At 34.8% G+C, this 23,112-nt stretch overlaps 1 protein-coding gene across 1 annotated transcript in view; it reads right to left on the reverse strand.

Annotated features, from left to right (window-relative positions):
- The window catches only part of LOC106155996 (synaptotagmin-14), a 30,741-nt gene that overhangs the window by 3,074 nt on the left and 4,555 nt on the right, over nt 1-23,112 (reverse strand). Inside the window, exons 2-9 of the mRNA XM_087003434.1 lie at nt 11,955-12,116; nt 7,824-7,943; nt 6,137-6,283; nt 3,390-3,481; nt 2,624-2,906; nt 2,031-2,188; nt 1,326-1,515; nt 583-795 (exon numbers count right to left, since the gene is read on the reverse strand). Of these exons, the coding sequence (XP_086859560.1) occupies nt 583-795; nt 1,326-1,515; nt 2,031-2,188; nt 2,624-2,906; nt 3,390-3,481; nt 6,137-6,283; nt 7,824-7,943; nt 11,955-12,116 (1,365 nt within the window). The remainder of the gene's footprint in view (nt 1-582; nt 796-1,325; nt 1,516-2,030; nt 2,189-2,623; nt 2,907-3,389; nt 3,482-6,136; nt 6,284-7,823; nt 7,944-11,954; nt 12,117-23,112) is intronic.

Consider the following 23,112-nt stretch of genomic DNA (forward strand, 5'->3'; position numbering starts at 1 on the left):
AAATATAAAATTTGATAATAATAATAATAATAATAATAATCTGTGGCTTAATTTCTTTTAATCATTTATGCAAGCGAGATGATAGAGTTTGGATTCCACATTAAGACAAGTTCCCCAATGAGGCATCCCATTTACCAATGTACCACTAGCACATTGCAACCCTTAACCAAACCACATTGAAATAAAGTGTATTTTCAACAATGAAAGTATATATAAAGTAAATTTCCATGGAATAAAATAGAGAAAAGATTCAAGTCAAATCAAGCCTCTTTCACCACACCAAGTATATTCAGAGCTGAAGCCCAATTTATATTTCCAAAAAATACTCACAACTATCATTCATGGGACCTTAAAATATCAGAACTTTGTGTAAAAGCAATGTACAATATCACTGATCTCTTTAGAATGGGCTTAGCCAAGGATATTCTAACAATAAAAAATGCATACATCCTTATTCATAAACAGATTACAATATCACTCATTCCAATGAGGATCACACCATGCGTCAATAATTTTATCACCTGTTAGACATTAAGATACTATTAACACCTTCTGACACAAAAATATCTCTATGAATCTTACCTAGTGAAAACCAGCCAATCATTTCTTTCCTTTTCATGCTCCTCTTATTGTACACCGACACCATTAACGTCACATCAGGAAGCTGAAACAGTGCCACTTGAAACATGAATGTTTCCTTAAATAATGGATTAGGCTGCCCTCTACGGATTGACGTCTTTGCTCTTGTGATTTCCTGTCCATTTGGAGACATCAGTGTAAGTTTGACATAAGTATCTGAAATAAGACAATTACAGTTCCCAAAATAAGAGAGAATAGCAGTGTTGTGCTATATGACAAACGTAATTTTGCCTTAGAGTGTATTTTTTAATGAAATCCTTTTTTTACAACACTGTGCCATGTAATTGTGGTAACAGATTTTACAGACACAAGTACAGGCAAAAGAGACGGCAATGAGAAAAAGCTTAAAAAGAAGATGAAACAAGATAAAATATCATGATCACTACTGATAGAAATTAAAATGAAAAAAAAAATAGTTAAAACCTAAAAAATAAGTATTTGCTGTTGACATTTGGATTTCTAATATGTCCAGCAAAATGTTTATACCTTTTGCTTCACTGACCTACAGTTGTCTTGGCTATGATTAAGAGACTTTAGTTATAGTACTGTGAGGTCATTGCAAAAGGATTGTCAAGAAAGCACTAACATACATATATATATATATATATATATATATATATATATATATATATATATATATATATATATATATATATATTTTTTTTTTATTTGTCAGTCGATCTCACCTGGAGCTCTGTTCATGGCCATGTTTCTGAAGTTGCTTCCCTTGATCACCTCCACAGACAGCCGTCCTGTGGTGCCATTGTAAGCCAATCCCAGCAGCAGCTCAGGCATGCCGCCATGCTGCATGGATTGCGTGGACGACGCGCTGTCACTGCGTGACAGACTGGACATATCAAACCCAGACTCACCATGCTGAAAAAAATTTATAGTGATGTTTAATTTTTGAAAAATAGTATGTCCTCACGTGTTCAAATAATTATTCTGAGAAATTGATGTTCCTGCAATTTGCAAACACTAGTTATAAAATTACAAAATGGTGGAAGCCATTTAAAACAAAAATTTAGATTCCAAATTATCTGAGGAATTATTTCATTAGGCACACTTTGAGCTCAACTGCACAATTAACTTATGTTATTTCATTCCAACAGCCATAACCACATGGGTTTCAAAATCTTTCTGTGCAAAGCATACAGCTTTTGAATTTGTTGTTCAAGGTCCCATACAAGGGAAACAAAGATGCAAAACTGATCTAGAAAGGTTCAATATGCAAAGATCTTAAAAGTGTTATGGCCCTTAAATATTCTCTAAAATCACGCCAATAGAAGCAATCAATTATCTAATTCAACACTGGACCCCATCCAGCTTCTATGCAATTTTTATGACAAATTATCTGCAAGATCTAGTACGGAGTCTTATAAGCCACTCACGCTGAGATTACTCCTCGGCTCCAAGTTGACCCAGTGTGTGTTCTCTCCTTCCAGGCTGAGTGAGGCAAACCCTATGATACACTCCCCTATCATCCTCTCTCTCCTCATCCTTTCGGTACCATACAGACGGATACGGACACCCATGTCATTCACCTCCTCTGCAATTTGTGAAACAAAACACTTGGGTTAATAAGGATTACTTTTTAACAGTAGAGGTTTGTGATATGAAGGAGCAAAATGTTTCAGGCAAATAAGGAAATGAGTGTTCTGTGACTCGTTTTTCTACTTATCAACTGATACTTTGATTAAATGAGTAATGGCATCCGGTTAAAGAGTTGCAGTATATTAATCAATATTTGGCATATTATGGCATGTCTATCTCATAACATTGCAGTAAAATGTGAAGTCTTTTAAAAATGTGATAATCTAACGCTTTCCTAGTTTAAGTTTACAAGGCAATGCACTATTTGTTTGTCTATTTGTGTTTGTTTACTTGTGTGTTTTATTCATCCTTTATTTATTTATACTGACAATAAACAGTTTTCTTTTAAGTAATTTTGAAAAGAAAAAAATAATATCATCATGGATTTTACCTGGAGCAATCTTGGTGAATAGAAACTCTTCCTGAAATATTGGATCCTCTCCTGTCTTTACTCTAGTTTTGTGCCTCTGTTTCTTGCTCGGCAGCAGCAGTAGTCTCACTTGTGTGTGGTTGGCTCCTCCCCTCTCTCTGGTCGGAATGTCTTTGGCTTGGATGATCCCAACGTTCATCCTTTGTTTGGCAGCATCGTAGCTAAATGATACTTCTATACTCCCACATTTCGATATAAGAGGAGGCTCAGGTTGAAGAATGTCACTTACATCAAAGAGATTCTCCTGTTAAAAAGGCAAGATTAATGAATATTCTTATATTGAATTTCCTGAAAGATTACCCATCCGTAAAACTAACTTTCAATTTCATTTATTAAAACAGAGTTTATAATAACACAAATTATATTCAATTTAATAATTTCATCAAATTCATGCTTCTCTGAGCAAAACTTGAAAACCCTGCTTATTTACATAGGCATTTCTTGAGAGCTTTCACAAACTTTGTTAAACAATAGACAATTATCTAAATTGAACAATCGAAAAAAAATCAATTCAAAAATCTTCCTCTGTAGAACTAAAAAACGCAAATGGCCCTCGCTGCCAGTTTCAATACCCTCCATTTCATTGAACGGCGACAGACATAAAACGATTAGTTTCACAAGGAAGTGAATTTGCCCTGGAACTTAGGCAGTTCTTGGAAAAAAATCTCTTGAGGGACAGTTGTGATCATGTTAAGAATTATTGATTGAGTTCTTCTTCCTCACTTACATCCGATGCTGCCCCAGGAGGCCTGGTATCACTCTGGGCGCCTTTAGTGGGGCTTCCCTCAAAGCCAGCATTGTCATAGCCTGGCATGTCACCTAGAAAAAGAAATAAAATATTAAAAAAAACAGAATGCATTATTTATATAACAGCATATGTTATGTGAAAGTCAATCACTGTGGAGTATTTTCATGTGCTTGTGTAGATGATATGAAATGTATGAAGCAGACATCTGAAAGAAAGTAGACAAAATCTATAAAATTATTATCTGATAGTGTCATTTTTGTCCTGGTTCTCCTTAAAATACATGATCAATAAAAGGACAATGAACTGCCGATGTGCAGCACCAAAAATCATTTTTTATCGCTGTTGTGCAACAACAAAATCGAATTACTGTCTGGCTGGCTGCACAATTAAGCCTAATAATTGCTTCAGTTTCACCAAGCAGAGCAAATTAATGACCCAAATGAAAAAAATCCAACAGGAATCAAACTGGTTCTAATACCCATGGGGTCAAAAACACAGATAACTAGAGGATCAGAGAGGCGATACCGCCTCTGGATATTGTACCACCAGCTGGAGTAAGCACATTCGTAAGGACACCCCCCCAAAAAAAATAATAAAAAAAAATTGGACACCACCACCAGTCTTGTGCTTGACAAGCTCTATAAAATGCAATAAACAAGAGTTCTCAAAATATGCACAAAAAAAAAAAAAAAAAAAAAAAAATCAAAAAAACATAACAGTTAAAATGGTCCAATCAAGGAGATGTTCAAATTGACCTATATTTTCCTAACACTGATCACTCCTGTGATTTTCTAGACAATAGGCCTATTGGTTTTCCTTGAAATGCATTATCAGTATTGCATATACCGGTATGCTGACAAAAGAGAAAACCTAGGGACAACACTGAGCAGATCTCTGCTAGTTTTGAAGATATGAAGGGCACGAAAATATGCAGAGTTCACTTTGTGGTAAAAAGGTAGGTCAAAGGTCAATTTCAAGGCCACAGTATATGACTTCCTATAAAGGTTCAATAGTAGCTATGGGCATTTCTTTACCAATGTTGGAGATATGAAGGCCAGGAAACATGCAAAGTGCAGTTCAACATAAATAGTAGGTCAAAGGTCAATTTCAAGGTCACAGTAAGATTGCCAGTTTATGACTTTCTATTCAAGTTCAATAGTAACTTTGGACCTATCTCTGCCAGTTTTCGAGATATAAGGGATAGAAAATTTGCAAAGTTCAGTTCATGTTGAAAAGTAGGTCAAAGGTCAATTTCTAGGTCACAATAAGAATGCCAGTATATGACTTCCTATTCATGTTTAACAGTAACTATGGGTGTATCTCTGCCAGTTTTGGAGATATAAGGGCTGGAAAATTTGCAAAGTTCAGTTCATGGTGAAAAGTAGGTCAAATGTCAATTTAAAGGTCACAGTTAGATTAACAGTATATAACTTCCTATTCAAGTTCAATAGTAACTATGGGCGTATCTTTGCCAGTTTTGGAGATATAAAGATCAGAAAACTTCAAAGTGCAGTTCATCATGAAATGTAGGTCAAAGGTCAATTTCAAGGTCACAGTTAGATTACCAGTATATGACTTCTTACTCAAGTTCAATAGTAACTATGGGCATATCTCTGCTAATTTTGGAATATTTATCATTTTCCCCACTGAATATTGCAATGTTGTAATTTTTGATATAGCGCAATGCCTAAACCATATCGAAAACAAAAAAATGGACACCACCTCCAGTATTGCACTTGACAAGTTCTACAAAATGCGATGAACAAAAGGTTTCTGGCATTTACCATTCCAGAATAAAAACAAGTTTTCAGTTTCGGGATCTAATGGCTGCTTCTCCCGTGAAAATGCACCGATTGACCCCAAACTCCCAAAGATGAAAGGAGTCCCCAATTGTAACCCCTCACTGTAACAGGAGAGCTTAGATCTGTATAGTTTCCAAAAAATAGCACAAACAAATATTTTTTTGCAGAAAATTCCCATTTTTTAGACAATTTTGGCTTGTTTGACCTTGAAAAAAAGGTCAAAAGTCAAATCCAAGGGCATATTTGGAATCTCCACATATGAGTTTCGGTCAGACTTCTGTAGTAATTTTTCCCATAATTCCTTTGGTTTGGGAGATATTTAGCCTTGAATTTTCAAAAATTTTGACAAGGGTGCGTTTCAACAAGTGTCACGCCCAGGCCAATGCACCGACAGAGATAAAAAAAACAGGGTGTTCAAGTTGAGATTATATGTGACCTAAATCCAAGAGATGGGGACACAGGTCCTGGCGGTCTAGGAGGAGAAGCGGTAACGGTGACTTGTTTCCGGCGCCCGACTGCGGAGCCGCAGGAGCCGGCGGAGCCGCAGGAGCCGGCGGAGCCGGCGGAGCTGTACGAGACGGGTCGGGACTAAAACCATGAGTACCGCCAGCGTATACGCTGGTGGTACTAATAATGTAACATGTGCTGAGCAAACAGAAAATTTACTTTCTCGGGGGGAGGGGGGGGGAGATATTCAAAACTATACAGGCCTCTGAAGCTCACAAGGCAAACAAAAAAGCATTTAATTTCAACTGCAGCAAAATCTTGAACTTTATAGTCTTCTGGGATGATGTATTGAAATAGTCTATTCCAGCTGACAAGACAAACTGAAATGCAAAATCACACTCACTTAACCTTAACATAATGATAAAATATTTTTTTTAAATGAGGTGTCCAAAATTTGTGGGTAATTCCCATACATACCCCTGTCTTCATGGTGGGGTGATGCTGCTGTAGAACTCAGGTCACTCTCACTCTTGTGGCTAGGATTATGGCCATCCCCTTGGTCATTCAGTGATATCAAGTCTTTTTCCACAACCTTCTTTTCCTCTTCTGAGCGGTGACCATTGTCTGACAGAGAGTAAAATATTACGGTAATGACTTGATCTTTTCAATGGTAGAAATTATGAACTTTACAGATACTGTATTTTTTAAGTCTTAATTTCTTAAAATAAGAGCAATCATATGGAGTGGTGGCAACAAAATTGAAAAGCAGACTACCTTTTAGTTCTATGCATTAAAAGCAACACAAATGTTATAAAAAATATAATTTTTATGGTTTTAAAATGATGTATCTGAAAGTTTTCACCCAGACAATTTCCATCCATTGAAAAGATTGAGTCATTACAGTATACAAATGACAATCTTTGAACAGTTGTCTTGTTTAACCTGTCAGACAAGATTCAGTATTTACCATGTGTTTCAATAAGATTTTATAATAATGCACAACAGATTCCAATTTTCATCCTACCAATACTGTCAATCTATTATTTTTTCATTTTAGAAAGAACCACATATATGATGACTAAATAGGAGTAGGCGACAGAATTTTTTATCTTTAAAATTACCTACAGATACAATCAGCATTGGCTGACCTTTAAAGTAGTAACGACAACAGTGAAATCTATGCTACAGACTGAGCTAAAATCTTCTCACTTTCCTGAATTCCTCATATTTTCTCTTATGTAAGGTAATTTAGATCCAACAACACCCTTGATGTTCTTTCACACATCGCAAAGGAGGAAATCCCTTCAAAAGATTTTTTTATAAATCTCAATATCTGATATAGACAATGCTGTTTGAAGGAAGGAGGGAGATGAAATGGCCCTGGTTACACCATTCAGTCTGCTCTTGTTATACTTTTCAGCCTACTGGTTAAATTTGAAATCCATACATAATGGGAAAATCAATCTAAAACAACTAGTACCATTTACACCGGTTCTTAGAAAAATTACATTTCCTACTACCCTGACAGCAAATCTGATGATCAATGGAAAGCATCCAATATGGCCTAAAATGAGGCCGTCTGCACTGAGTGATGTCATACAAAAATAGGAAATGTGAAATTTTATGAGTTGGGTTAACTTTACAGTGATAAGGCTGAAACTATATTCCCCATGAATGTCATCTTAATAAGCAATACAAAAGTGACACACAAAAAATCATTTTGGTGAGTCTGTACTGACGTGCAAAAATAGACTGTAATTCAATAATACTGGAGAGAAAACAACCAGAAAAATATCCATGGATATAAATTCTGTCAGACTCTGCAGCCATTTTACACTTGCTAGTGTGCAACTAGCAAGTGGCACAGACATGTACAAAGGATGAGAAAAGAAAACAGGGTGAAAAGAGCAACAGAGTTAGAGGTGGAGAGAAGGAGGCCTCCAGGTAGATCAAGGTTGACTTGGAGGGAGGTAGTGAATGCAGAAAGGAGACAGCTGCAAGCTGAAGATACAGAGCCTAGAAATAGACAAGATTGGAAGAAGGTCATATGTAGAAAAAGGTCCATGCCTAAACATACAGGACTGAAGAGCTGATATACAGATGATCAGATGGTGTTGATGATGATGAGACCACAGGCTAACATTAAAAAGGAACCAAATGTTACCTTTTGATTTCCCTACTTTACTGTGGACACTTGATGACCTCTGTAGCCCCATCTGGTATCTACGCAACACCTCGTCATCACTGTCACTTGATGTGTCATTTTCATATGCATAGGCAGTACCTGGAACAAATTTGATATTTAGAATATCTGATTTTTAATTAATTGAAAATTGAAACTTCCTAAAAAAATTAAAAGAGATTAACAAAAAAATGCATATATTTAACACATTAAAATCAAATTAAATATACTAAAATCCACACATCAAAAAGTAAGGAAAGCTTTTTCCATAGCAACAGATGAACAGATGTTTTATTAGCCGGGGATGATGTTTCAACATATCATGGATCCTATCACAGAGCACCACTCCATAGGACAAAAAGCAGGAATGACACTTCAGCCAATGTATGACTCAAACTGATATTTTAATCTTTTTTTTTCTTTAAACAAAACATAAATATCATTAATCAACAAAATGCAGTTTGCTTAGACTTGCCTTTTTCTCAAAAATCATTTAATAAATTGATAAATAGCCTACTTAAAAATTACACATTGCCCTGACATGAAGAATCTACCTTGAACAAAAATAAGTAGGTTTAAAGAAGGAGGTTTAAGTAAAATCAGTAAAACACTGTCCTAATCTTAATAGCATAAATAACTCACCTGATCTTCTGTTCCACATTTTTTCACAATTAATGTAAAAAAAAAATGCAATATTTCCAAAAACACCGTATGTCTTAGTAAACTTCACCCAGCAAATAACACTCTTACAAGGGCAGATAGCCTAGCATCACTTGGGAGTCATCATAATAATAAATCTCAAAAATGGCTACCCAGAGCCATCCTGTTAGGGGAAAATTTATGACTTCTTAAAGACATTCCTGATCCAGCCCTTCCAGAGTTGACCAGTACCTGGACTTAGCGTAAACTAACTGGACAGGTGACTATACCCCTGGTGACAGACATTACATCAGACTATTTGTTTGAGAAATGACAAGAAGCTTTCCTCTTCATAGTAACACTTCACAAATTGGTCACCAGTCCTGATTCCAGACTGGTTTTAAAAAGCAGACGAGAGTTATCTCGAGCGGGCTCTAAAAACTAAATAAGATGATGAGGCATATCTGGAATTGAAGGCAGCTTAGGTCTAACTGACAAAAGGTAAGACAACTTTTAGGGACCGTTCACATGCAAAATCTATTTTCTAAAAATCTATTTTCTATTCGCGATATCTTGTGATCACGGTCTGTGTCCTGAATACCCCCCAGCGTAATTACTGCCAGCGCGAGCCAGTTACTTCCAAAGCTGTAATTAATTCTCGGCTGCGCTCGGAGTAATCACAAGATACCGCGAATAGAAAATAGATTTTTAGAAAATAGATTTTTCATGTGAACGGAGTCTTAGTCTATCTTGGTCCAATCTAAGAGTCTTATATTTCTTTAAAATGTTTTAATCTTGTTTTAAGCTAATAATAGAAACAAGTCAGCTAAAGCTGATGTATAGACAGTCAACTTTTAATTTTGTAACCCTATACAGTTCTTGGGCCTTGACAACCAAGCCGAAACATTTCCTGAAAAGGCAGATCCAAAATTATAGTAAAATATACCAAAACAGCAAACATAATTTTAGTTTGCTTTTTGAACCAGTCCTTTGACCTATGAATAATTCATGTAAGTTTTAGACATAGTTTCCTTACTTGGTGTTAATACTGACGTTACACAAAATCTTTTTTTTTTTTTTTTTGTCAATTTCAATGCGATATGACATCATGTCAACAGATGCTAGTGATGGATAGATGTAGACACAAAGTACCTGTCCATAAAAAATGTGAAGGTTCAACATGAGCAAAAGATAAGACAATGCTATGTTTTATTTCACATATAAAATGCTTCAAAAATCTTAATTCTAATCAGCATCTGATTTTTAACAATACAAATTCTGCAAACCAAGGCAGATGCAGGTTGAGCGTGACCCTTCATCTTATTGACCTTTTCTTACATAAAAGGCATGAATACCATTAGTTTTTTCTTCTCCATTTTCTCCTGTGTTTGAAGTCTCCCTTTGCTCTTTTTCTTTAGAATCTTCCTTTGTGTTCTCACTGTTCTGATTGCCCACAGTTCTTGGTTTGTGAGGTTTCATGCAAAATGCTGGGAAGAAACAGCAAGTGGAACAAGATGAGATGGTTCCACAGATTCCTTTGATCACTGACATCCTTCAAGTCAATGCCTTCATGTCAAAAAAATTAATGAAAATCATCCTGGGCCAAAAATATTTCTCCAGAAGTTGTCCATGTCTCCACGTCATACCTGTCTGCTCACATAGGTCTTCATTAAAATATCAAGGCATTAGGCACATAATGTCCAATGGTCCACTAAATCCTTTCACCTTTCTTTGTAGATACCGTCTACTAAAGGCAACTCCTACCTGTAACTCTCTTTAATATGTTTGGTCCGAGATATATTCACAGTTATAGATTTCTCCTTTCTGCAAAAAAATCTCTTTTTATTCAATTATTTAACAAGTCAGTACTGTAGTATCTGTTGTATGACGTTAATCAAATAACGTCATGGTTTGGCTTCCATCTTCAAATGCTATCTTTTTTTTTTTGGCATTCCATGTCCTTTGGGATACTCAGGTCAACTCAGCTGGTCTTTTTTTGGAGTATGGATTTTGTTTCTGCACCCCCTTCCACATTTAAAGTCCACAAAGGTCCTGAGGAGGAAGTCAATCAGTCACGTTGATGGTCGTATCTTTGGTGGTTATAACTCCTGAGTCCCTCACAGTCTCTCCTGGCTGACTACAGATATCAACCGTTTCCCAAGACAATAAAAATTATAGGTTTACATATGAAAATATGGTAAGATACACTGACTTAATAGATACTGGACGTTATCTGCAGCCAGTCAATATCCAGATGTGATTAAGCAAATGGACAGAATTTTTGGTCCAAGGAACATCAGTCACATTACCTGTGTGGAGTGAAATCTCTGAAATTTAAATCTAGCCACAAACCGTGTGTAGTAAAATCTTTGAAATTGAAGTCAAGTACTCACAAAGAGTTCTGTCTGCTGAAAATGGGTTACTGTTGGCTATAGCAGTCAATAAAAAAAGAGCCCTCATTTAAATCAGGTCTAAACTTTATGCTCTGTCTGATGGCGCTGATACAGATTTAGGTCACAGAACAACACCATAACATAAAAGCTTACCTTAATTTTTCTGCCACATATAAAACAATAGGAACATTTAAAAAATATCTCTTCTGCAAACTGCACATAAAATGTTTACCAAAATGTTACATTTCTCATATAAAAACCAAAATATGCAGCACTGATTTGCATAAATATGTACTACAAAAGTCTTATGGTACCTTGGCATGCAACAGTCGCTCTTCCCTCACTGTTTTATTATCCAAGTACAAAGTCAATTCATAAATGTGTTATAGAGTTGACTTCAAGTTTACTGAGTAGTTCATGTTATTTAAATATTGCAATTGACAGTCCTCCCAAAACAATCCTTAAAAGTACATATGAACCGAGCGTTGGTGGAGCGTGGATTCCCATTAACGCGTATAATTAAACCACCATGACAAGCCTTGAAGGTATAAACCACTAAATAACTTAATCAAATAGAAAGCTAGCAGAAGAATCGGTTCAAATATGAATTTTTGGGTAATAGTATAATTCAAGGTGTGAGACAACACATTGTACAGCGTGCTGTATCCAGAAGACCATTTCTTGGTTGTTATAACAAATACAATATAATACCTGTGACTACAAGTATGTTTATAAAGCTCACATATATATATCCATGTTTTTTTTTTCTCTGACAACAAGCCAAATTTATTTGATTTAAAAAAAGGTGAGTTCAAATACTATATTTGTTTGCTTAAATTTTATAACTGATAGTTGAATCATTTGCTAAAAGTTATAGCTAAGGTGCAATATAAGATGATAATACAAAATCTAATATAGAAATGTTTATGGGTAGATTGCCCAATTTTCATTTAAAAGAAATTGAAGAATGAAATCCTTATAAATATACAAAAACATTATTTTAACTTTTAAATTGTTCTGCATTTTAGAAAAGTTAAATATCTTTTGCTGATAAGTTAATATGCAAAGCACAGGACCTTACCTAATTCTTTTACTTTATCCTTCTTGTCCTTGGGCCTGTCTATGCATGGGAAGCCTCCACAATCTTTGAAGCAGAGCTGTTTATTGAGGTACAGAAAGAAGACGAGAAGCAGCAGCATAAAACACACCACAGCACCCAGGAATGCATAGGCTTCAATTGGGACTAAAATAAATATATAGAAATAATATTAAATTTAAAAAAAAAACCTATTTCATTTATTTTCAATAGAAGGCATCAAAGACATATGATATGTGAAACCTAAGGCAGATGTCACAGTCTCAGTTCCATGATAAAATCTCACAATGCTACCTATATTGATAGTTATAGAGCATAAAAAAAAAACAGAGAAGGAGTATATTATAATGTTCTGAGATACATATCATATGAAATTGTTTAGTAGTTATATAATATGGTCTCGAGCAGATAAATACAGGTTGCCACCTATATATAGTAGCACATATAAGTTAGTCATGAACCTGCTTTATTTTTAATGCTAATACCAAAAGGGTTGTTGAGAAGGGAAGACCCAGACACAGGATATGTTACATGCACCCCCACTCAGTACACATGAAAGAATCATCTGTCAAGTTAATATGCCATGGTACAAGTACAATACAACACTCACAAGGTGATTGTGACATCCATTTGTGCTTCACACTTTTTAATGTGTATATGTTTGTAGTGCTTGATTATAAACACACACACACACACACACACACACACACTTCTACACACTTCTTTGGTTTATATTGTTTCTACTTGTAATTTGAATAGTTTTGATGATTTGGGTTGCACTGCAATTGAAATATTCATGCTTGATACACACCTCAAACCAGTTTCAAGTTGTACTCTTAATGTACCATGTTCCTTGGTTGACCTGTTCACATACCAGCATTCACCCATAACTTTTCAATGGGACATTTAATATATTGAATTCTATAACAGCACAAAGCCTGCCTGGCATTGGACAGTGTAGATATGTGAGTTCAATGCAACACGATCACTATCATCCTCAGGGCACGACCTCAGGGCTGAATTTACATGTCCTTCTTTTTTTTTATGTATTGTTATCATTACAGTGTATAACCCTTCTTCTACATCAAGCACTGCAGTAACAATATCATTCTGGTTTTTGGGTTATTATTTCTGTCATGATTCTTCAGAATGTGAGTTATTTTCACTATCATCCTCGTGGCACGACCCCAAGAATGAATTTACATGTCCATCTTATTTTCTTCAAGTTGTCATTACAATCTAGAACCCTTCTACATCAAATAATACAGAAACATCATTCTGCATGGTTTCTGGGTTATTATTTCTATCCTAGCATAATTTTTCAGAATTTGAGTTATTTGCTCTACCTCTAGGAACTCACCATTTTGACTGATGATGTTGAAAAAAAAAGCCCACAGGCTGGAAACAACAGGCTCCAATCTGGGTAAAATTTAATCTAGGTTCACTAAGGTAACATAGTAAATGGTAAACTTTTTCAGAAAATGAACCCCTGTGAAATTGCTGGTTACAGGCCTGAAAAAGTAGCACCTTACCTGTCATTCCAATGAGTCTGTGGAGCAGACACACATCTATCTAGGTGCTGAATTCATGTAATGAACTGCCCGTATATTTTCAACTGTGAATGTTCATACATAGATAATTGAATTCTGTTTACACAAGTTTCTTGTAATGAGTCACATATTGCATTTGTGTTTTGTCAGGCCTGCAAGTTTGTTTAAAATCTTGTGTTATTTCTTTATTTATCTGTCCTCTCACATTCAAATGTCTCTGTCATTAAATATAAGCAACACATTAAGTCAATTTTTTCTGTGGTAAATGTGATAGTTAACTTTCTTGATCAACAACTTCCCATCAGACAAGGAGTGAAAAGTATTATAACTGCAGTAATCTTTTCTTCGTACAACAAACCATATTGTTAGACAGATACAATTACACGAGTTATTAAACTCTCTAACAGTTTTATCATTTCTTCAGGCCCCTTCACACATGGCACCATCACAGGTAAGGGGTCAATCTAGAACTACGTAACCTGATATTTTAGACAAATATTACCAAAGAATCAGTTGCAAAAATTTATTTAATGATATTCGAAAAACTTGGCAATTTTTTCTTCATTTAATTGCCATACCAACACTTATTAATAGAGGATACCACTGCAAGCAACAGTACATTTGAAAAGTGAATTATGACAAGAATGGCAGCACTGACCAAGGTGTTTATGTGCATACAGTAAGCATATGCCTATCACACCACTGATCATTTCCAAATACAATACAAAGTATCCGGCAAAACCCTTTAATTTGATTATTCTAATGTAATATCCTGTACAGTCTTCCTGTACAAGATATTAAAAGCCAAAAGTCTCTATTGCAATCTGCCAAACCCTGTGAAGAATTCTAAACAGGTCCAGAACTCAGCAGTCAACTCAGTAGCATTTATCAGGTCTCAATTTGACTGCCAGATGATAAGAACAAGATAGGGAATATCCAGTGATTTAAGTGCCATTTAAACAATATAATTAAACAAATTTTTTTAGAAGTATCCATGAGTACATGGGTAATCTACTAAGAATAATGTTTTTGGACGTAACTGTAATTCCTTGTTAAACAAATTAAGAAATGCATCTGTTGTGTTGCCACATTAAAAACCATAAGAAGTTTTAAGTTAAACTTGATGCGAGCGCTCTATCAGGACCACTTTCCCTGACTGGGTTTCAACGCAGGCCTACAAAAAAGAAGATCTGTTGAGGATTGTTCCCCAGCATTTGAATATCATTTCCCTTCCCATAATGAAAATCATACATTTAAATTCATCCCTCTCTGCTCCTTACCAATTTTGTTCAAGACAGTTCATCAATATCATCAGCAGTTGATTTTCTGATTTTTTTATTTTTAGATAAGAATAGATAAGAAATGTTTAGATAAGAAATGTTTGAAAAATTACAGAGGTTAAAAGAAACTACCAAGGGGTGATATTATACTTTGGAATCGCCCTGGCATGCAAGCTTTACACAACAATTACAGCTAAAGCAAACCCTTTCCAACCAAAACTCCGTATCACAACTTTCACAACTTTCACCAGCTTGACTGAATCATGTACATTAGTTCACTTCTTTCTTAGCCAGGGGCGGATTTAGGCCGTCTTCTGGGTCTTCCGGAAGACGGTCAGATTTTTAAGTTTACATTGACGGGTATCTAATGTTTTCTGTTGGAAGACGGTCAAAATTGGAAGATGGATTAACAAAGATAATTTAGAAGACTGTCAGAAAATACCTCTGGATCCGCCCCTGTTAGCTGTCTAGGTGTGAAATGGCTTGAGCTCTTGGTTTTTGCCTTAGCTTTAATAAGATCTTCCTATATCACTGTAGCATATCACTTTATCACTATAACACAGACAATATTCTTAACTCTTTCTTTTTATGGGCCAAATTAGAAATTTTGAGCTTTTTGTTATGTAGACAGCTCATCAAATGAAGGCCATAGTACATCCTGATGAAGTATACATTCAGGGACATAATTTGTTCTTTAATCGCAGTTAACCCATATATCATGCAGTTTAGTCACTGATCAAAGAATATGTGATCGTGCCACTGACTTTGGAAATAAGTCTGGGACTTCCTTTAAGGGCCCACGGGATAAGTGTAGCTGTGTTAATGAAAATAATGAAAAGGTCATCTAATCTGATCAAATCTTTGGCTACAGAAATGGCACATTCGTGTATTCAGCAAATGCCAACCTGGGCTTGATTGACTTCCATATCCCATAAATTTTAATTAAAAAATGAACATAGTGTGACTTATCATAAATGTAATAATATGTGTATGATACAAGCTCTCAATGTGGAGTGGATCTACCCTCTACCAAGGCCACGGATTGATTTTTTAATAGAAAAGTTTATAGATCTGTGACCCGGGCTGAGGGTCGAGTGGATAAGTGGGACCTGTAAGGCCACTGCATAGGGCACATACTCAATATATAAAACTACTGTTCTACATAGATCAATCCAACTCCGGGGGGACTCTTGCTGAATGCAAGCAAATTAACAGATTAAATGACTCTTCCTGACTTTGAAGAAAATACAGAAAAGCTGGTGATCTTATGAGTATGTTGGAAACAAGATCTTTTCCCTTTAAATAATAATTTCAAAGTTTTCACTGTAAGGGTGCTTTCCCAGAGATTTAGATCAATCTAAAGATTAAGATTTAGATCGACCTAACTCCCTGGGGGTTCACGCTAAATTGCAGTCAGCCGAGTGGGCACCATAGTTAATTACCCCCTTACAGCTTTAAGTAGGCGGGACAGACGCTTATGCTGGCCAAGCTGACAGTAATCTAGTGAGACTACCCACAGGGATAGATCGATCTAAAAATCTATGGAAATGGGGTGTAAGACACATTGACATATCTTAGCTTTAACAGTGGCAACTGAACACTTTCATTTTTGACTTGTTAGTACATTTTGCACTACATCATAATGCATCACACTTCTAAAAGTAGCATTGTGCTAAAAGACCTATGTGTGTACTGTATGTGTGTTATCATTTTCAATAAATTACATTGCTATTTAATCTAGCTCCTACATTGGAAGGCTGTTATATGTTATGTTGTTCATAAATAAGATATAGGCAGTAACTTCCTAATATCATATTGTTCCTTAATTGCACTGACACATATCATGTCATCAACAGGAGACTACGTAATCACAGAAAAAAAAGGGGATCTTCTGTTAAAAAGTCTGCCAAAAAGTGTCAAACTCCAAACACAAACCACACTAGTCTTTCTGAACATTTCATAACCTCAAAAATTTAGATCAATTAAAGTTATACATGATATTTATTCACAAAATTTCTGACCAAACTCAGTATTAAGAAACGTCTAATCTTGTTGATCAGATATAATAATGTTATATTTCTTTAAATTTTGTTTATTGCTGTAGTTTGTTCTCAGCATATTCTGCCTTGAAAAAATTCTCCAATACCAATTATCGTCACTGTAACATGTAACACATCCATTAGATACCAGGATTTTTGACACACCATGTATTAATCTTTTCTGTCTGCAATGCACAAAAAATTGATTACAGCCTTTTTCATTATTTATTCATGTCCTTTTTAAAGGCATGCTTATCCCACTGACCTGCATACAGAATGCAATTACTATGATAAAACAAAATTTGTAATTTTATACTTTATCAAAAGAGAGTCAATTTCTAAGCATTCCTGTTATAAAACAACTAAGAATATAAACCCTAGAAACCCTAGTACAACATTTTCACATGCCAACATGACCTTAAGAAAACTGACTGCCAATTTTAAAGGTTTTGTAACAAGGTTTCAAAAATGAGGTTTTTCCTGAATCTAATTATATATATAATTCAATAATGTATCAATCTTTGAGCTGATGTAAAAAAATCTCCTCGAAAAATATAAAATATAGGCGTTTATATTTCTTGTTGCAATGTGTAAACATAGGCAACTCAAAGCTTTAATCATCAATTTAACACCTTTCTATTTTGATGTGAGATAAATTGCTATGGAGCATAACTTCATCCCCGAACAAGATTTTATCACAAAAATGGGCAGAGTTGACCACAAGTGGATAGGCTACGATCCCGTGTCAATTTGGTTTACATGTTTTTGTTATGGAGTCATGGGCCCCTGACTACAGATTTTCATTAAACAAAGACAATATTTTGCTTTATCAACAATAAAATCTGAACTAAGGCATTTAAGAGAAATCGCTGGCATGGTTTTGAAGTACTCAATGGTGTCATTAAATTGGTGTTAAAATGGTGTTCATGGGTGCTCAGGTAAAGGAGAAATTTGAGAAACTGATTTTTTCAATATTATCCTAAAATCGCAATTATGATGTCACCCATAAACGTCATGTATGAAAATGTTAATTAATTTAGTCGATGAACACTGAAGGTTTATCTGTTATCCAAAAGAATGTATGCAAGGCAGTAATTAACTAGTTTTTGGAGAATGGTAACAGTATCCTTATGCATGAAGAGTACTTTGAACACAATACTTGTGATATTTGTTGGAAAAATAGCCAATTCTAAAAAAGCTTATCCACTGAAAATAGGATATTCCATCTCCAAGGCAAAGAGTAATCTGATTTCGGTAAGTGAATAAAACCAAAGCAAAAAATATAACCTCTGTTTTCTTGGGTAGTTAGTGCCATAAAACACAATAATTGTTTCCTGGTAAAATAGCGAATTCTAAAATAGTTATCTTAGTTGCATCATCATTGAAAATGTGATATGCATGCTCTGGGGCTAAGAGTAAACTGATTTCTAGTAAAGTGAATATCACTATACTAGAGGCAACAAATGTAAATAATATTTGTTTTCTTGAGTAAGTTATACTTTATTAAAAAAAAACTTTTTTTACTAAAATAAGATGGTCTTACTTTAGCGACAGGATATCCTTTTCTATGCATTTTCCTTTCCCCCTTTTTCCTTTATTCCTTTCTTCCATTCTCTCCATTGACTCTATCTACCATTTCTGACAGTGTTACATCATCATTCAGAAAAGACTACTCCAAGAGATCAAGAGACAAATTTGAGACAGTGGCAAATCACTTAAGTTATCAAAATCTCCTTACCCTGAAAACTATACTTGACAAATGTCTCCTCTGTCTGAGTAGGAAGAGAAGTCTCCATTAAAATGTCATCAGCCATCACCTCTGTGTCATTCTCACTCCTTAGTGACAGATTGGAGAAAAGTTCATGTGTCCAATTCATCCTGCTGCTGTCCTTTTCTATCAGTCTTAGTGCAAATTTTTCAGCAGATTTTACCTTAATCTACACCATGAAATCTCACTAAAGTCCACTTGGTGCCAATGGGCAAAGCGGATTCAACATTGCATCCTCCTATTTTTGTTGCTTTCCACTCAGTTCTCAATGGAATCAATTTTTCAATAATGATAAAGTGAGAAGCATTCCTTACGCCTCTCACTCCGGATGGATGTAAAAATGTATGTGGTAATGTGAAACAAGTGCCACCGCATTGTTTCAAGTTCACTCTTTGCAAAGTAATTCCAGTGAAATCCCACAAAATGTTAAGGAAGTTAGATCAATAAGTTATTTGGATCTGACCACACAGTGTCTAGGAAACTCTCTAGACAATTGTCATCCAATAACAAAACAATTTAGAGATTCAATACACTGTCAAAAGAAGATTAGCGCAGATGTTTACACCTACCAGTTTCACTCGTTACCACACACTAGATTCTATTTTGTGACCATGCTTATTAATAAGATATATAATTGTCAATACCTAACATTATGCTGGTTGGAATATGTACTTCAAATTTCTTTTGTATTTGGTAGATAATACTGGAATAATACCAAAACTACCATTATGAAAACAATTTTTCCAACTGCTAATTTGCAGGCATATCGACATATATTCCCACAAGTTCAGTGGAAGAATAAATCCACTTGGCAAAAGATAAAAACAAGGCAGCAAAGCTGTCAAATGTACAGACAAAAAACAGGAAATAACTATGCACAAAATAGGCTACTGTCAATTCTGATGCAAAAATACATTATGTTAAACTGCAAATTCAACATCAAATTTTAATTATCCTCAACAGGTAATACCAATGTAATTAAAATATGTGACAAGTTTACACTTTGAAAATGTATAACTTCCAGAAAAAGAAGTTCCTTAGACTGCTTTTCCAACTCAGACTGCATTTTAGTCCTGTATTTCTTTTTTGAAAGTTTGGCAATCATAAGTAACATGGTTTTCCCATAATGGTCATCATGGCAGCAGCACCCAAAATTGTGTTTTCTTCTATTCTGATGCAATATTACATAATGGTTAACAGCATAATAACTCAATTTTAATAATAAAATATACGTAGCATGGATTTTCAGAAAATGTGACTAGCATGGGTCTTCAAGACCGTGGAACTTCAAAGTCACACCTTGAAAATGCCAATATGTGAAAAATTAAATTTTCACAAAATAACTGTTTAACTGGCAGCAAGAATTACCAAACAGACTGTATTTCCTACTGAAGCTGTATTTTAGTCCCATGTTTCTTTCCTGTAAGTTTGAGAACAGTAAATGACATGGTTTTTCTTAAATGGTCATCATGGGAGCAGTGCCCAAAATAGTTTTTTTTTTTTCAAATTTTGATGCAATATTACATAATGTTTAACAGCATAATGACCATCAACTTTAATAATAAAATATTAGTATTATGGATATTCAGAAAATGTGACTAGCAAAGGTCTTCAGGCCCATGGAACTTCAAAGTCACAACTTGAAAATGCCAAAATGTAAACGAGACAGCACTGTTCTGAAATGTTTTTTTTTTTTTCCATTTTTAACAATTTTTAACATAAAACAAAATTATCAGTTTTCTGCCGTTTTTATATGATAAACTAAGAAAATTGATGAGATGGGAAAAATATCAACAGAGCAGTGTTAAATGTCCAATCTCTTCCATTCTGAGATTCTGAACATAGTGAATGATTGAATCTGACAAACTGCAATAATATGAGTTTATTTCCATTTTTGAAACTTTATTACACAATACACGATAACAAGTTTACCATCATTTTTACATAATCAGCTAATAATGTTGTAAAATTGCAGGAAATGCCAAACAAACACTTTTACGTATCTTATTAGTTCAATAATGAAACTGTTTACATGCCTAAGAATTAAATCTGAGGAAATGTGAAAAAACTGCATTTCTTTAAAATAATGGCCCGATTATGCTGATTTTTGAACTCAACCTGCGTTTTAGCAGGAATGACCACTCCTGTGAGTTTAATGACAATTGGCCTATCTGTTTTTCTTATATTGTGTTTACAGTGTTGCATATATGCTGAAAAGTGAAAAAAAAAGCATAACTACTAAAATAGTGGCCCGATCATGCCGATTTTCGAACTTGACCTGCATTTTATGAATATTCATCAGCTCTGTAAATATACAGCCAAAAAGTAAAACTGCCTTCCACTTATCGTGTTTACAATGAAAGTGCATGGCGCCGGCGACAGCGACAGTGACGGCAACGACAGACGCAGGTGATGGCAATATGTACAGACACATCTGTACATATTAACTGTACTGTTTGAGAACAGTAAGTGACATGGTTTTTCTTAAATGGTCATCATGGGAGCAGTGCCCAAAATAGGTTTTTTTCAAATTTTGATGCAATATTACATAATGTTTAACAGTATAATGATCATCAATTTTTAATAATAAAATATTAGTATCATGGACAAATAGTAAACGTGACTAACAAAGGTTTTTAGGCTGATGGAACTTCAAAGTCACACCTTCAAAATGCCAAAATGTAAACAAGACTGCACTGTTCTGAAATGGGTTTATTTCCATTTTTAACACTTTTTTAACATAAAACAAAATTAATAGGTTACTGCCATTTTTATAAGATCAACTAAGAAAATTGATGACATGTGAAAAATATCAATAGAACAGTGTTAAATGTCCAATTTCTTCCATTCTGAGATTCTGAACATAGTGAATGATTGAATCTGACAAACTGCAATGATATGAGTTTATTTCCATTTTTGACACTTTATTACACAATACACGATAACAAGTTTACCATCATTTTTACATAATCAACTAACAATGTTGTAAAGATGCAGGAAATGTCAAACAAACACTTTTACGTATCTTATTACTTAAATAATAAGGCTATTAACATGCCTAAGAATTAAATCTGAGGAAATCTGAGGAAATATGAAAAAAACAGCATAACTTCTAAAATAATGCCCCGATTATGCTGATTTTCGAACTCAACCTACGTTCTAGTAAGACTGACCATTCCTGTGAGTTTAATGACAATTGGGCTTACTGTTTTTCTTATATTGTGTTTACAGTGTTGCATATATGCTGAACAATGAAAAAACCGCATAACTACTAAAATAGTGGCCCGATCATGCTGATTTTCGAACTTGACCTGCGTTTTAGTAAGATTGATTATTCCTGTGAGTGTCATGACAACAGGCCTAACGGTTTTCCTTAAAATGTGTTTACAAGGTTGCATATATGCTGAAAAGTGAAAAAACAGCATAACTTCTACAATAATGGCCCGATCATGCTGATTTTCGAACTTGACCTGCATTTTATAAATATTCATCAGCTCTGTAAATATAAAGCCAAAAAGTAAAACTGCCTTCCACTTATCGTGTTTACAAGGAAAGTGCACGGCGACGGCATCGGCATCGGCATCGCCATCGGCGACGGCGACGACAGACGCAGGTGATGGCAATATGTACAGACACATCTGTGTCTGTACATAAAAATAATTTAATAAAAATCATTTATGACAATAACTTCATACTTCCTTCCTTCTTCAGGCTATACCTCAGACAACATACACACACACACACACACACACACACACACAAGCATGCACACTGTATGTTATAATCCATGGCAAATCCTGTTTTCACCAACGGGAGGTGTAGTAATACAATTACTGTATCTATTATCAATTTATTAAGTCTCTCTACTTTATATCTTTATATACCAGGAAGCCAATGAAGGGGCATGTATTGATTATTGTCATCAACTGCACACTCAATGGAATGGGAGTTCAAAATTTTGTGAACAGCCAGTTTTTGTTTTTTTTCTGCAAAATAATATAAATATTGTATTAAAATTTTCATAACAAAAAAACTCTATTATTCAACAGCAAACAATACATTCCCCCTAAAATCAGAATGTTTAACTTTTAAAATGAGAAATATAAAAAAGTTGTGAAATAAAGTATGTAAATATTTTACAGACCATAGTCTCTTTATTTTAGCCATCACTGTTATTCCTCTTCATCAAACCCTTTCCCTTCTGCATACTTTCAGCCACTTTAAATAATAACAATTTATCCCTCAGAAGTTAAGATATGGGACAAAATCCTCATCTTCTTTTTTCTATGAGATACAGAGTAGTAATGATAAAAAAAATCGAAGTACATAAAGATGTGTTTTTGGAATGATAAAAAGCTTTTGAATACCCAGTAGCAAAAAAAATAAGCTGGAAACAGATCGACAACCACACTGGGGCAAAATAAATCTAAATAAATTTGGTTTGGCCTCTGGAGAGCACAAATAACATAATTGCATGAGACAAAGCCATTGCCCCTCATGTTCCTG

This window comes from Lingula anatina, chromosome 2 (assembly GCF_051362555.1).
Source record: "Lingula anatina isolate TDL-2025a chromosome 2, LinAna3.0, whole genome shotgun sequence".
NCBI lineage: Eukaryota > Metazoa > Brachiopoda > Lingulata > Lingulida > Lingulidae > Lingula > Lingula anatina.